Source organism: Myotis myotis, unplaced genomic scaffold, assembly GCF_014108235.1.
Source record: "Myotis myotis isolate mMyoMyo1 unplaced genomic scaffold, mMyoMyo1.p scaffold_m19_p_2, whole genome shotgun sequence".
In the NCBI taxonomy this organism is placed as follows: domain Eukaryota; kingdom Metazoa; phylum Chordata; class Mammalia; order Chiroptera; family Vespertilionidae; genus Myotis; species Myotis myotis.
This window is the reverse complement of record NW_023416324.1, coordinates 93,065,872-93,082,805: the sequence shown is the minus strand read 5'-3', so window position 1 is coordinate 93,082,805 and position 16,934 is coordinate 93,065,872. Positions and strand designations below refer to the sequence as shown.

Genomic DNA, 16,934 nt, shown 5'->3' with positions numbered 1-16,934 from the left:
TCTGTGAAATCAATAAAAAATATTTAAAAAACGAGAGGGGGTGGGTGATGGAAACCAAAGGGATATCTTCTAGCCTGCTGAAGGCAGCAGAGCCCTCGGTCTGCACACTCTCCCCCCTCCTCCCCGCAGACGCCAGAGCAGCAGTGATGGAACGAAAAGCCAACTGTGCAAACATTCGCTTCCACTGTCACAAGGTACACAGCAAACATGCCAAAAAGGAGAGCTTAGAAAAACAGCAAAAGAGCAATTATTTCCCGAAGAGAACATGAAATAAGAACCTACGGTGACCCCATAAAGGAAATGGAAAATCCGATCCAGCCACAGGTCAGAGAACACCACTGTGTTTTGGGGTAATGATTACAAAGGGAAAACAGGGTTTGGGCACTGTGAGGTCCCAGGACTCCAGCGTGGGCCTCCCAGGGTGGCACATTCTGTAATTCAATTAAATCCTTTGGAAGAACAAGACTCATGTCTCCTAGAGTAACCCGATTCTCCGGACAGCTCCAAGCTCACATGAAACTTCTGACAACAACCCTTCTACGTGGTGGGTCTGCGGTGTTGCATCAGACGCAAGAAGCCCACGTGAAACGAGGAAACTGAACGATGGCTGCGAAGAAGACCATCTTTTCAGTGATAAAACCGCCAAGAAGCGGAGTGATCTGGGTGCATTTCATTTATGGGAAATACAGATATGGAAGTCTAGTTCTCCACTTAACTTTTTTCAGGGGTGCCTTCTTCATCAAAGAGGAAACTACTGGTTCTAGTTTGTTTAATGGCACAAACTATTACTGCTTCATGGCAGCCCAGAGGACAAGAAGGGCACAACACACAGAGTTATCTCCCCCAAACTTTCTCTCTCAAAAAGCCAGCGATAGCTCTCTACTCCAAACATGTCATCTGGCGCACATGTCCCTCTGTGGCCTGAGCCCTGGGGAAGCTTCCCAGCCCCTTCTCTGCTGCATCTCTGCACAGCCTCTGTGTGGTGACTCCCTGGGCAGAGGTCACACCAGGCAGGCTGAGCTCCTTGGGAAGAGGGGCTGTTAGGAAGGTACCTCGCCCTCAGGATATTGGAGTACAAGGCCAGAGGCCAAGTGGAAGCTGAATCATGGAAGGGACAGGGGAACAGGGAGCAGGCATACGCCCAGTCACCCACCCAGTGGTGCAGTGGCAGGAATGAGGACAGGGACAGTGGGTCACCAGGGGGCTAGACTCTGGAATGCTGGTTCCTGAAGCAGGCTGGGAAGACTGTGCATCTGTGGATGCATTCTTGGCAGTCCATGAGAATTTTCAAACTTTATGTTTTCAGGTCAATGAAAATCTTAGTCTACATTAATGTAAGTGTAACTTGGGTGGTCTGGATCAGCCGCTATAACCTAGATTTCTGAGTCCACGCCACATCTAGATTTGCACTTGCAAAAACCAAAGGTCACTGTGAAAGGCCACACATATGGTGGTTTGAATAAAGAAGCAGGAGAACTGAGGTACCACACTGTACAGTGATTGAGCCTGGTGTCAGGCTGAGTGCAGGAGCGTGTGTCTGTGGATTCTGTAAGACCAGCTCACTAGCAGAAGAGCACTAGGAAACAAGCAATAATGTAGGTTCCTCGTCTCATTTCCAGCCATTAGTGGATTAAATACCTATTTAATTAATCTTTTAATAATGCCACAAATCAAGCTTTCTCTTCAGGAGAAGAGGGCAGGTTAGGAGAGCTGTCAGGAGGCACCCATCAATGTGAGTGATGGAAGTGTGCTCATGAGCAGTGGGAAAATATGGAGGTTGAGTATTCCATGCTGGCAAAGCCTTCAAATTGTTAATGCTATTTTAAACAGCAAAATCTGTGAAATAAGGCATTGTATGCACTGGAATTTTTCAAGTCCAAATGCCAAAACAGATAAAATATGAAACTCAATGTGAAGCTACGCCTTCCTGCTATTTAACCAGCAAGGGTGACTCCATTCCAGGAGACAACCACCATCCATCACATCCACTGACCACCATTAATTTGCACTGTATTCATTTTGAAATTGGATACTGTTAACATTTGGTCTTAGACTTAAAGAACTAATCCAAACTCCTTATGGGATGTTTGCACACATTTAAATAAATATTTAAATATTATAACAACATATTTAAGTCAAAGGAGAAGAGGGCTGTTTGGACCAACTCAGCAGTTAAGAAGCATGAGCCCTAGAGCCACGGAGACCTGTGGTCCAGCTCCGTCTCCTCTAGCTCTTGGTATGTGACCTGGGAGAGTTACTTCACCTACACTCAGGTTTCCATTGTGAAATGGGGACAATAATAGTACCCAGATCACAGGATTCTGGGGTGGATTGAATGAAATACCTATATTGTATTTGGCACAGCATCAAAGTATACTGTAAAAGTCTAATAAATGTTAGCTCTTGCGTAAAGGCCCTGATAGTGAAGTAGATATGGTCCAGAGATTAGGGGTCTCAGTTTCCTTATCTGTAAAATGAGGCTATTAGTAGGATCTGCTGTATATAGTCAATACAAAAGTTTTAAAATATGTGTTTGTGAGTAAGTAATGCTCAATAACTAGCTACTATTGTTATCAAACAACTATCATCATGACCTCTTCAGTCTCTCTGTTTTACTCCTTACTACATGTTCATGCCGTGCACATGCTAGAGGGCACAGGAAGGGAGGTCGCAGTGCAAGGCTCACCTCGGCTATTCTCTGCCTAATGCTGTACATCAGACTGTCTGATTCTTTCCAACAGGAAAGAATTGAGTCTACCCACCTATCTATCTTTCTATCTATCTATCTATCTATCTATCTATCTATCTATCTATCTATGCATGCATGGAAGTGATATATGGGAAAGCAGACAAAATCATGCTTCAGGCTCTACACTAAGGCCAGCTAAATAGAGACCAAATGACTAGGGATGAAGGGCCAGGGGCCTCCCAGCAAGCACCTCCCGTATAGTAAGTAAGAACAGTCACATGCTCCCACCCAAACACAAAGAAGCCAAGAATATGTATCAACAAGGATAAGTTATATCTGCCCCCATGTTCTCCTTCATCTCAGGAGCCCCTTGTAGCCTCTGCATTTTGAGCCCAGGGCCTTACACAGCAATGCCAGTTGACAAATTAAATAGATGCCAGGGAAGAAACAGTCATGAATCCCAAGTCACACTGGAACTAGCAAAATTTCTCTCTTCTGTAAGACTGATATGGCTGGGGAGCTAGGCTGGAAGGAACTGGTCCTTCGTTCCTCTCCTGCCCGTGGTCTGGAGGGAGTTCTGAGCTCTTGCCCAGACCTGACCCCCAACAAATATCAAGCAAAGGTGCTTCCCAAGGCCCTGGGTGAAGGGATGCAGCACCTTTCAGCTTTCAAAGGAGTGGACAGAACGAACTCAGGCTGGACACAGGCACTTTTCCCACAAGAATCATCGAAGGCCCACAGAGTGGGAGACGAAGGGAATGCAGAGCCCTCAATCAGAGACCCATGATTTTCTGGTCTCTGTGTTCCGTGCAGAAGGCTCAGAGGGGGCGCGACTCCTGGGCCCATGAGCTGTCCTACTTGGTCACGGGGAATGCTGCGCAGACAGCAGAGCATCCCGACCCAGTGTAACCCTTTCCTGGCTCCTCGGACTCCCTAGGCTGGCTTCTATCAGGGTAGAGGTCACAGTTTTAAAGACACCCAGAGGGTCTGTGAGTCCGACTTCACAGACTATCACCAGAAAGGCACCCAGGGTCTCGGTCAGTGAGAGCTGTAAACATGGCAAAGGGAGAGTCTGCCTGCCAGCCATGGAGTTGACTCCAGAGAGAAGAGATGGGTAGGTCCGCACAACCCAGAAAGAGCCTAACAGGGCATCACTGCTCAGCCTCGGGCACATGGGCCCTAAAGGCCGATCTGGATGGGGAGGGCTTGTTCACACAGGGAGGGCTTCTCCAGCAGGGTCATTGAAACCAGCCAACCAATATTTGTAGGTCTTACATGTCCTTGGACCAGCAATTGGAAGGTGGTGCCTGAACAGCTTTTCCTCTAGGAGACTCATTTGGAAACACAACAGAAAACAAATCCTGTGCTATTTCAAAGCAACACTCCTCACACAGGTACCTATCCTGGGAGCACACAGATCATATCACAAATAAACTGCCATCATCCTTACATGAAGGAAGGCAAATGAAGATTCACAGCAAAACACAACCACAGAGAGGACAGAGCAGCTGCAGGAGGGGACACCAAGCAGGCTCTGTGAATTCATGTTTAAAAATACAGAGAAAGTGTGTAGAGGCATGTTTTACAAAGCAGAATTGGTAATATCGGGAAGGGAAAGGGAGAGCTTTTGTGAACATGTGTAAGATAAATCTTGACAATGGCTACCAGTGTTCTATTTCTTCAGTATCTTTTCTCAGAGATTAACGGAGTATTCTGGGTGTGATGAATACTTGGGTGTTGCTGTCCATGAGGGCCAAGGTTCCTGTGTATGATTTGTCCAGAGAGTTTTTCCATTGGTCTACTACCTTTTCCTGGCCCTGACATGGTTCGGACTTTTAAAGTGCAGTCCATGGAGCTCTGAACAGATGTGAAGGGAGAGGTACTTTATCAAGCTGGCCACTAGAGAGTCAATCATGAAGCAAGCTCTTAGCCCCATGCCCCCCCACCACAGTGGTTCTCCAATGTGACCATAAGCTAGTAGCCAGCCCCAATTCAGAGTTCCTCTTTAGTGATGTTTTCCAAGCTTGCTGCGACCCCGGAGAGGCCCTCACCTGAGAGGGCCGGCTGCCAGAGGAAGGGTTAGCCCAGCCCGGGCTGCACAGAAGCAGCCCACAAACACACTTGCCCACCATTTCTCTAGATATTCACGGTTTACTGATGGCGATGACATTCACACTCTCGACCCTGCGCTCAATCTTTCATCCGTGAGAAAAGTGGTTTAGCGTTAAGTACCTTATCCAAGATCACAGTGCGCTCGCAAGTGGTGGGACTTGGCTTGCATCCAGCTCTGGGATCCTTCCCCGGATCTGGTCAATGGCTGACTGTGATCGTGCACATGGGCTCACGTGGCCTGCCTTCAGTGTTGTTCCCCTGGCACCCAATTGTTGTTCCCTTGACATCATGTGGAGAACAAACAGGCATCTCTAACTCAGCTGTAGTTGTGAATTTCCAGTTACTGAGCCATGCTAACTTAGTTTCAGGTGACTTGGGGGGAGAAAGTCATTACTGATTTGGCTTCCAATTCAATTTTTTCTACCCTATTACAATGAACATTGACCATTGTTAAAAACATAATTTTCTTGCACAAAAAAGTGAATGTACTTAAACCACTGAACCGTACACTTAAAAAATTGTAGAAATGGTAAATTTTATTTTATCACAATAAGAAATGTATTTTCTTTCTAAAACATTTGATATAATAACAAGACAGTACTCTTCTGGGGAATACATGAACTAAAACCTTTGCTTGAAATAATTTAGATTACATTAATCACTAAACTGAATTAAAGCTGTGTTTGCTCCAGTTACCTCTGACCTACTAGGCAATGGTTGCTACATCCCATGGACATTTCTCAATCCTTGTCTTGTATCATGTGACTCATCAGGCACCCTCCTTAGCTCCCTGGTTATCAGCCTATTCGTACTTTCCACTGACCAGTCAGGCTATTCCCTCCCCTCTCCCTCAACTGGATCTCCTATCTCTACGCAATTTCTTCTCTAGGTGATTTCAGCTATTCCACCGGCTCCTAATCACCACAGTACCCAGAATGCACCAGGTTCCCTCAGTCTCTAACCATCCACAGCACCCAAAACACACTGGGCTCCTTTGGCCTCTGAGTACCCACTGCAAATAGCAAACACCTACTTTCCTACAAAACTCATGACTCAGAGGTCACTTTCCAGCACTCTTTCTCTAACCAGGGCCTGTGCCTGCATCTTTACTCACTAACCTGAGTGTCCTGGAGGCAGGAAAGTGGGTATCTATGTGTGCAAGGCATCTGGCAATGCCCAGTAAGTACTCAAGGTAACCAATTGTCGTTCCCCTGGCACCCAGTAAGCCCTCAAATGTTTGCCAAGCAAATGAGTGAGGGAGAAAGAAGCCTTGTATTTCCACAAGAGTCACCAATAAACAAAATAAACTATCTGCAGTAGAGTTTATCTGGCATGACACAGAGTAACACAGTGGCTAACTACATGAGTGATAGTATGGCTCTGCATCATCTGAGTTATGCTTCTCTCTGTCCTCTCAGCCCAGATCATGTTTTTTGCTAACATCTAACATAAGACTTGGCAAACCAATAATGATTTTACTTCCCCCCATATACGTTTTGAAGAAGCCTGGTATCCTTAATTGGTTTCAGGTGACTGATTTATTTCCTCTCTCTTTTATTTTGTATCAAGAGTGAAAAAATAAAACAAAATAAAATCAGTCCAATATTGCTCTCTTACTTCTCCTCAACCCCCTGTTCTAAGCAGCACAGCTTTTAGCTTTATGTTTCATCCTGTTTTTCTAGGTGAGAACAGAAAATTCTGTAGAGTGCAACAGGATTCCTGGAATAGACCTGTGAGTCTACCCAGCAAAAGTATGGAAGAAAGGAGACTTGAGCAAGCCAGATGGGTTGGGAAGGGAGTTGTTGACAAGAGGTCTTCATGGGGAAAGGGAGGCTGTTAACCATTAATCCTCCCCTATCACTCCATCTCTTCCCAGATGACCCTGGTGACACAGCGCAGCAGCCTCACAGAAAGCAAAGATGGAAGTCCGATAACTCTAATGTGTGGGTGTGAGAAGGACATCACTGGGGAGCAAGCACCCCTGGTTTTGTGCCCCCCTTCCAAGAGCTACGAAATCTTAAACACTGAAGGAGGACTTACTGGTTGAGCTTAGAATTCAAAAGCCACAGAATTCTAAAACTGGAAGGTACAAGGAGACAGAGGTTGTCCATTTGGTTTTGTTGTTAGTTATTTTTACAGCAGTATTAAACAGGGTCATATAGAATCCATTTGTTTTTGTTTTCTACCCATTTCTCCCCACAAATGGCTCAGGGAAGGGACCCATAGTACAAATTTGAAAACCCGTGCCCCAACTTTACAGAGTGGGAGGCAGAGGCTTAGAGATAAAGCAATTTGTCAGACACAGAGTCGGTCCACGGTGGAGCCTACACTACAGCTCGGACCTCCTGATTTCCAGTCTGTCCGCTTCCCCTGATAGTGTGAGGAACAGCTTCGTTTCAAATGAAGCACTCACACACCAGTTTGGGGGAAACTTAGTCCTTAGGGACACACACAGCTTTAATAACATCCTCTACCAAATACTCTAATTTTAAAATGCCAGATATCTACATATTTGCTGTTTTTCCTTCTGATTTTGAGATAGGACTATCTTCAATGAATTCAAAACACCCAAAGAAATGTGCACTTAGCAGCTTACTTATACATTCCCTTGCCCTAACTTCTGGACAAAAGAAAAGTGGGTGTATGGGTCCCAACGATGCCACAGAGCCACTTACTCTTCCTCTGCCCTCGACTCTCCACTGTTAACATGCAGATAAGGTGACACATCCTTACAAGCCCTTAAAGACATACAGGCAGTTCATTTTTTTCCCCTCAAAGAAAAGTCTTGCTATAAATCCAAGGTTGGCTAATATTCAGTAGGAACAGAGAGAGGTTCAATAATTTTTATTTGAAGGGCTGGTACAACTTTCAGAAACATTAGTCCTCGGTGGCCTGTTTGGTTACCTGCTGGATGACTCAGCCCTCTAGTCTCAGAGGGTGACCAGCCCTGCCTTGACCAGCTGCCACGTGTCCCTGCCTAGGGATTAAACTCCCAACCAGGAGCTGTGGTCACTCAACACTGCGGTTACACCAGGCGCTGTGACTCCCCAGAGGTGTGGCAGAGGAAGACGGGGCGGTGGAGGACAAGGGCTTCGGGACTTTTGCTGATGCATTTACTCCTTTGCTTTTCACAGCTTGCCTGCAGGGTTAGCAGTGCGTTTCCAGTGAATACAAACATGGGTGAAACCTCAATCGCTCTGATTTCCCAGCCTGAACCTGGATACAACTGAAATTCTTCTGAAGCTCTTTAAAAATATATACAATAATTTGTCAAAGGTGTTTGGAAATTGTGACTCACTTCCTTGGTGGAAAACCATCAGTAGAGTTGGTCCCACCAGAAGAACAGGATTATTGCTGCCATTAGGAAGGCCCAGGTATCTGAAGTTGGGGGTAAAGGGGTGGGGCGCAGAGAGAGAGACCTATAGATGACCATAACCAAGCATGCATTCGTGAAACCTTCCCTCCCCAGAGGAAGTGAAGCACAAGACCATTGAAGTCATGCCTATTGGACAATGGCAATCTCCATTCTACTAATTCTACAGCTCAGCAGTCTTCACTTTATTCATTCCACAGTTCAGTAACTTGCTACACAGAGCTGTCTGGTTCAGGTGATTTTTAAAAATGTACAGCACAGCTGCGATGCTTAATAACCCTGTAGAATAAAATATGTTCCAAGGAATATTAGTTCAGAAAAACATCACATTATAGAAATAGATGCAACAGTGAGGAGGAAAAAGTCACCTCACCCCAGCACATCAGATATTACTCAGCCGTTTCAGTGAGAGTCTAGGGCTATGCGTGCAATGTGAGAAAGAGAACATCGCCCCGCCCAAGGCAAACTGGAGAGTTTTCTGAGTCTGTTTACCAGTTAAGACTTGGCTTCTAATTTTGTAAAGTAATCAGTAACTTAGTCACCTGTGAAATTTATGGTCACTCCTTGATTATATACAAAGCTATCTGGGTATAAGGAGGGTTATTAGGAGAATATGAAGCTTTAAGAAAAGTTCTCAAGAAAATTATTTATTGTTATTAGGCAATAAATAAATAAATAAATAAATAAATAAATAAAAGATGTTCACTTGCCCACAGTAACTGGGTACAGTCTCTGGCAACAAAAAGCAGTGCTCATTATTTCAAATGGGGGGTAGGGGGCGGGTAGTTTAATGGTAGAGAAGGGGAAGACATAGATCAAATGAGAAGAAAAACAAAGTATTCATGTTTCAAAGAATATTTTTCTCCCATAGGACTTATTATATCCAGCATCAAATCAGATTAAAAAGCCATAACCTCCCACTGGCCTCTGTTGAAAGACACATCTTAAACAATTCTGTGTTACCCTGTGCATAATGTTTTGGTCTGAGCTGGGAAAAGAATTCACACCGCCACAAACCATGTCTGACTCGACTGAAACATGCCTCTCTCTTTAGTCTTTGGTAAGACTTTTATTTTCATAAACCATCAGGTGATTAGTTCCTCTTTCCTGGATCTGCAGTTCCCTGCCCCTTGCCCAGCTAAGATTTTCTACCCTTTTCTGTTGTTGTTGCTCAGAGGCAAAGGGGTACAATTAAGCTACTGATGTAGCCCAGGTACAGTTAGTTGTTTCAGAGTCTCCGGGTGGCCTCAGAGGCAGGCAGGAAACAGACTGCAGGCCTGCACACACCCTCAGTTCCCTTGTTCTCTCTGGCTCTCGCCAGTGTGCACTCTGCTTCCATGTAACGGCTCCTGGGGAAGATGCCAGTAATCTCTGCTTTATGTCCTAGCCAGCAACCACATGCTCCTATGTTGACTTGAAGGAAACAAAAGTCTAAAGGAGAGAGTATTTAACTGGAATGCACCTTAGAAAAATTCCAAAGCATGAGAAATCCTCAAGCAGCCTTGCATATAAAGCAGAAACTTTCCTAAGTCAGCAGCATTTCTTAAAACTCAGAGTCCACCCACACCACAGGCTACACAAGAAACGGGAATCTGCAAAAATCATTACTTTCCCTGCGAACATTGCCAAGCACCTGCAAGACTGAAAAAAGGAATGACATCCAGTTCTCTCTGAGGAAGTGCAGGCCTTTCCAGCACACCTAGTGAGATGAAAACCACATGGTGAAGGAGTAGAAAAAGTCCGGACCATTAAAAATGTACTTTCCAAACAATCAATGCCCAAAAGTTTAAAACTTCTCTTTAGAGTCAAGAAATACTTCAACACTGTGACAGAGATTATCAATAATTTCCTTTAAGCAAAACAAATTCTTAAATATTAACTAAGCCCATGGATTACTCGTGTATAAAATGCTAGCAAGCACACTGATCTGGAAATTCAGTCATCTGCCCTATTGACTGGGAGCTTGTCTCTTAACTTCTCGTCACCATCAGTGTCCTGATCTAGGGTTGACAGAGAGACGGGCTGCCCCAGGCCAGCGAGCACCACATCCTTCCCCAATCCTGCCTGCCCATCACAACTTTAAGGCCTCTCTCTGATTCTCCCCTGCCAAGCTAGCTCTTCTGCCATCTCTCCATCATTGGCCCCTTATTTATATTGCTTAAATACTATCTCAGTGAACTCCAACTAATCATTTATGTCCTTTTGCTTTATTTTAATTTTGCTATACCAGGTATTGTATTAGCTCAGACAGTGGACCACTGGTTGATGCTTGGAATTTTGTTCATTGCAATGGTATTTATCATGATGTTTCATATATAATTCCAATCTAAGAAAACAATAACTATTTATTCCCTGCTTTATTTCAGATGAGATTGGGCGCGTTCAGGGTGGTATGGCCGTAGACCCCTGCTTTATTTCAGAAATAATTTAAGACTGCTTATACAGATACATATAATAAAATAACACTTATATTATAGAGACAGGGAATGGGACAAAGGAGAAATTACAGTAGAAAAGTTTAGATGAAATTAGGAGAGAGGCTTGATTTACAGCTCAGCCTATCAGGCTCATGCACATGCGAGATCAGACTCTGAGCTTTCTAAGCTTCCTAGCAGTCAAAGGACAGAGAGACTCGCTTACATCGGTAGCTGGAATCATAGAGCCTGCTGGTCACATCTGTCCCACCACTTATTCTGCAAATAAAGTTTTATTGGAATGCAGCCACACCTCATCACTTACATGTTATTTATGGCTGCATTCGTGGTACAATAGCAGAGCTGAGTGGTTGTAACAGAGACCTGCAAAGCCTAAAATAGTTACTAACTGGCTTTTTACAGAAACAAAGTTTGCAGATGCCTGCAGATGATTCTGTGCCTGTGAGACAAAAGCACAGCAATTTCCAAGGGTAAGCACATTCTTTGTATGGTTCCGAAAGGAAAGAGCACTTCCTACTGTAAAGAGTTTACTATGTAATCTCCTGGAAAAAAATACAAACAGCCTTAGCTTCATTTTTACAGTAAATATAGCAACACTTTCACAGAGCCAATGGCATGATATCACAACACAAGTCAGTAAAACGATTCTAGGTGAGGCTGAAACGATGTAGTTCAGGGGGAGTGCTCTTCTGGTCTGGCTTAGTTCAGTGAGGATCTGTGCAGAGGTGAATGTCAGGCCAAGGCAGCCCTTCCCGCCCATCTTCCTTCTCCCAGGCATACATGGCTAATGGATCAAGGTGTTCCTCCAGCTCCCTGAGCTCCCTGGGCTCACTAGCAATCTCAATCTATCATGAGCAGTTGGCATGCAAGATAAAACCGATATGTCATCTGTGCTTGATATTCTCTCCAAGTCTGATACATACTCATGTGGTAGGCTGAGGTTACACTCTCTGCAAAGTTTCTGAAGCGCAGCTATTCTAGTTTGTCAACATGCACAGCTGTCCCCTTCAATGACCATCCTCAAGGAAGGCCTAGATTCCTGGGAGAACCAGAAGCCTCACAAACCTACACAGATGCAGCTCAAATGAGTGTCTGAGAGCAGGGCCTGGAGTTTCCTCAAAAAAAGGGTGGGGAGCCTGGCCGGTGTGGCTCAGTGGTTGAGTGTCAACCCAGGAACCAAAAGGTCATGGTTCGATTCCTGGACAGGGCACATGCCTGGGTTGCAGGTTGGATCCCCAGTAGGGGGCACGCAGGAGACAGCCAATTGATGATGTTTCTCTCTCGTCGACATTGTTATCTCTCCATCCCTCTCCCTTCCTTTCTCTCTAAAAAAGAAATGAATAAGAACATTTTTTTAAAAAAAGGTGAGGAAGCTGCTCCTCTGCACAGACCAATGGGTGGGCAGGGCCAGAGAACAGCACAGGAATTTTACCGGGAAACTTTTAAGCCCAATACTCACGCTGTTCAAAGAAGTAAAACCTCCAAACAACCATGACTGTGACCCATTGACCTGGAACACATATATTCCTAAAGAACTCCCTAAGAAGCAAGGGCTCCAAAATAAATGCAAATAGACTGGAAACAGTTCAGTGTTGGGAGATGACAAAACTGCTGACTGTGGATTCAGAGAATATACCTGTAGCCTTTTTCTATGTCCATTTCTTCTCTGTGACTCTAATACTATGTTACAGATTATATTTCTATCCTATATAATAAAAGCCTAATATGCTAAGTGTCCAGTCATCTGTTCAACCAATCAAAGCATAATATGCTAATGATATGCTAAGGCCACTCAACCGCTTGCTATGAAGTGCACTGACCACCAGGGGGCAGACAGTCGACTGGTTGACCAGTCACTATGGCATGCACTGACCACCAGGGGGCAGACAGTCAACCGGTCGACCAGTCGCTATAATGTGCACTGACCACCAGGGGACAGTCGACAGGCCGACCAGTTACTATAATGTGCACTGACCACTAGGGGGCAGACACTCCAACCAGTAGGTTAGCTTGCTGCTGGGGTCTGGCCTATCGGGGCTGAGTGAGATAGGCTGGACATGCTCTGGAGCCCTCCTGTAGTCCCTCCCCCCACTGGCCAACCTCCCATGTCCCTCCCCGGCCCAGATTATGCACTGGTGGGGTCCTTTGGCCTGGCCTGCACCCTCTTGAAATCCGGGACCCCTCGGGGGATATCAGAGAGCCAGTTTCAGCCCAATCCTGCAGGCCGGTTTTGGCCCGATCCCATGCTATATAATAAAAGGCGAATATGCAAATCGACTGAACGGTGGAACTACTGGTTGCTATGATGTGCACTGATCACCAGGGGGCAGACGCTCAAGGCAGGAGCTGACATGCACTGACTATCCGTGGCAGCACTAGGGATGTCTGAATGATGGCTTAGGCCTGCTCCCCAGCCGGGGGAGCAGGGGGGTGGTGGGGGTAGGCCTAAGCCATCACTTGGACATTCCCCAAGGGTTCTTGGACTGCGAGAGGGTGCAGGCTGGGCTGAGGGGACCCCCTCCCCCCCCACTCAGTGCACGAATTTCATGCACCGGGCCTCTAGTTCTAGATAATAGAGGGACAAAAATTCAAGTAACCTGAAAGTGTTATCTAGTTTTGTTTTTTTTTTAAATATATATTTTATTGATTTTTTACAGAGAGGAAGGGAAGGGGATAGAGACTTAGAAACATCAATGAGAGAGAAACATCAACCAGCTGCCTCCTGAACACCCCCTACTCAGGATGTGCTCACAACCAAGACACATGCCCTTGACCGGAATCGAACCTGGGACCCTTCAGTCCGCAAGCCGATGCTCTATCCACTGAGCCAAACCGGTTAGAGCGTGTTATCTAGTTTTAATAAGCGCACTTAAGAGAAATAGGACTATTCTTATTTGACCTCACTGGAAAATGCTACTTAATCTATAACTGACTCCTACCCATGTTGTTAAAGGAAAAGAAAAAGACAAAACATATTATAAATAATTTTACATTATTCCTAACAGTTCTTTTCACCAGGTGATTAGAAAGCATAAAAACTAGAAAATAAGTAAAAACATTCATGCCTAAAACCTCCCTCCTTCGGAGGGGTTTGTGGCTGTATTCCAGAAAACACCAACTTCAAAGAAGTAAAACATAACCAGATTGGATGGGAGAGTTATTATGTCCAACAAACATGCGGAATTAATGCAGAAAAAAATTTCTTCACCCTAAAAAGAGCAAATACTAACAAATACTGGCATTTACTCTTCTAGTACCAATGCACGGGATTTGAGTCCAGACCACTTAAAGCCATATCCAGGCACATGAGAAAATGGATAATTCAGACTCTGCACAGCCTTACGGGGGAAAAAAAAAGTAAGAAAAATTATTAAAAAAAAAAAGAGAGAGAGGGAAATGGGGAGAGAGACATTAATTGGTTGTTCCACTTATTTATGCATTTATTGGTTGCTTCCTGTATGTGCCCTGATGGTGTATTGGGACAATGCTCTAACCCACTGAGCTATCCAGCCAGAGCTGGAAGAAAAACTCTTACAGAGGCAATGAAAACACTGAGCCCAGAACAAAGGGTAGCAGTGGAGGGTATGTTTTTCTGGAACCAAGCACAGGGATGCCTAATGATGTGCTGTACTTGAAAGTGCACAGAACATTAACACAGAAAATTCTGGAAGAAAGCAAAAGCCCCTCCACACCAGCTGTGGGCTGATCCCTGCTTCTCTAAGCAGTTACATAGCCCTCGTGTCTTTTGATGTGTCCTGAGCCCACACCAGAGACCAGGATAGACTGGGTGTTGGATGACATTACCTGGGAAAGCGTCTTCACAGCAGCTGAGGCCATTCAAGTTTGCACTTCCAAAAGACTGCCATCCCAAACCACCAGCACAGAGCCCCTTCCCAGAACCACGTAGGTGCCATAAACACTTCCACCAATTTCTTCAAGATGGGTTGGGAAGACTCCTACTTACGTAATGCATACAAGGTGAGGATTATTCCAGCCAGGCAGAATCCTTCGAAGAACCTGAGTGTGCTGAACATCGTCACATTCACGGACAGGGCCACGGTCAGGCCAAAGATCAGAATGAAGATGATGGAACAGAGCAGCACAGGCCGCCGGCCCACCCTGTGCACAGAGAGGAAACATTAGGAGTCATCATTACACAGGGCTGACTGTGGTGCCAGCCTTGAAAACCCAGCATCCAGTAGGTGCTCAATAGATGCTGAATGAGTACTGGACTAAAAGTCTTCCTACTGTCCAGACCCACTGTGGCATATCTAGGGACAGAGAGGCCCTTGGGGGAAATGTAGCTCGACCGCCTCATTGTGCAGAAAAGGGGGCCTAGATTAAACAGCTACTGCATAATAGAACTGAAACAGGAACCTAATTCCTGTTGGTAAGTCTATTTTTGAGTATATAGGAGGATAATTCAAGGCAAGAGTAACAAAATCAGTAACAGCTCCCCAAATGTAAACCTTGACACACCCATCATAAAATGTCCTGAGAAATCACTGACCTTTGGAACTGGCACCAAAGTCAACAGAGACACTGAGTGAAGTGGCTTCATCTCCTTAGTCAGGGCTGGTAACTAGTCAGGCGCCTGACCTCACACAGCCTACCAGAGCTGGGGCCAAGCCAGCTGCCGGTGTGTTTCAACTGTATGATGAGAAGTCATTTTTAAACTAAACTTAGACTAAACTAAGATAGTTCAACTTTAAATAATGGGTGTGAACCTGAAAGTGAAGCCCACTGGGCAGCAAGGTGTGGAAGGATCCCAAGCCACTGTGTTTCAGAAAAAAACTAGACTGGCAGATTATAGAGCCGGGCAAGATCGGCTACTACTAGGGTGTGATGTGCTCCTAAAGAGTGGCTGAGAGGTCCACAGGGGGTTAGGGGGTCTATGGGAATGGAAAGTAACTAGTTCTTCACCCCTCTCTTCCTAGCCTTCCAGGTTTTCCTTCATCAATTTACTAGGGAGAAAAAAAATCATACAAATTAATATAACCCAACCAAGCTTGAACTAGAAGAATAGCTCACAAAGAAACTGGAGAGAAATTCTATTTGTCAAAGGAAGAAAACCAAGCCTGGCAGCCCAAACACCTTAAGAGTAACTAATGCAGCCGTGGGCAAACTACGGCCCGTGGCCCGGATCCGGCCCATTTGAAATGAATAAAACTAAAAAAAAAAAAGGACCGTATCCTTTTATGTAATGATGTTTACTTTGAATTTACATTAGTTCACACAAACACTCCATCCATGCTTTTGTTCCGGCCCTCCAGTCCAGTTTAAGAACCCATTGTGGCCCTCGAGTCAAAAAGCTTGCCCACCCCTGAACTAATGCCTTGAATTAGCCTATATGTGCTTATAACAAGGCATCTACATAAAAGTAGAATGGCCAGAAAAGGCAAATAGAAACAGAGTAGATTCGTGGTTGCCTAGGGCTGGGGGTGAGAATGAGGAATGAATGTAGATGGGCACGACACTCCCTTTTAAGGTGGTGGAAATGTTTTAGTGTGGTGATGATTATATGATTCTGTAAATACACGAAAACTCACTGGATTGTGCACTTAAAATGGGTGAGCTTTATGATATGCAAAATGTAAATTATCTCTCAATAAAGCTGTTAAAGCAACAGCAATGCTCAGTAACACATGGCTTTGCTCTATGAAGGAGATGAATATGATTTCCAGAAAACTTGGGGGGAGGGGTGCTATAGGACACAATTTCATTCAGAATTTTTTAGGCTTCTAACATTCCCCGTAGTTACCTTCAGTTTAGTGAAATGAGGCCGAGCTACAAGATCAATTACAATGTTCCGATACTTTAGAAGAGATCCTCGATCTTTTTTTTCACTTGTATAAACTATTTAAATCTCTCCCTTTGAAATGATTGCTAAAGTCAGTGAATAAAATTACTATTAGGAACTGTGGGGCAAATATGATCTTCAAAGTCAGAGCCCTTGGTCTTTTATCCAGGCCCACCACTTATACACTACATACATGGTCACGAGAAAGACCACCCTTGTCCAAACTAGCCTCCTGTTTCCTTAGGAACAGCTGGTCAGTGCCAACCTAATGGGCTTGTTGTCAAGTAAGTGCAAGTGATCCAACAAATGGTCAACAAGTATAAGTCAGAACCCCTGGAGTTTTAGTGTGGACTGCCTTCCCCGGCAGAACCCCATGAGGGATGAGGGATAAAACCACAGCCCTAGATCTGTAATGCAGAGACACAGAGGGCTTTATCAATGAGGCTCCATGGTGAGCAGAATAATGGCCCCCCAGGATGTCCACAGGAGCCTGTGAATATGTTACCTTTCCTGGCAAAGGGGCTC

General features: G+C 45.0%; 1 protein-coding gene across 29 annotated transcripts in view; it reads right to left on the bottom strand.

The window, feature by feature from the left end:
- Positions 1-16,934, bottom strand: part of SLC22A23 (solute carrier family 22 member 23) — a 189,745-nt gene that overhangs the window by 128,099 nt on the left and 44,712 nt on the right. For 22 of the 29 annotated variants that reach the window (XR_004974193.1, XR_004974194.1, XR_004974196.1 and 19 more), the window contains one exon: positions 14,574-14,728. The exons of 1 other annotated variant lie outside the window; for it this stretch is intronic. Coding sequence is in view for 23 of the 28 variants with exons in the window: in XM_036351009.1 (XP_036206902.1) it covers positions 14,574-14,728 (155 nt within the window). In the remaining 5 variants the exon portion in view is untranslated. Of the gene's footprint in view, positions 1-4,958; positions 5,081-7,974; positions 8,180-13,879; positions 13,948-14,573; positions 14,729-16,934 lie in introns of those variants that run through there. 6 more of the 29 variants (XM_036351026.1, XM_036351019.1, XM_036351021.1 and 3 more) reach the window with 6 other exon arrangements.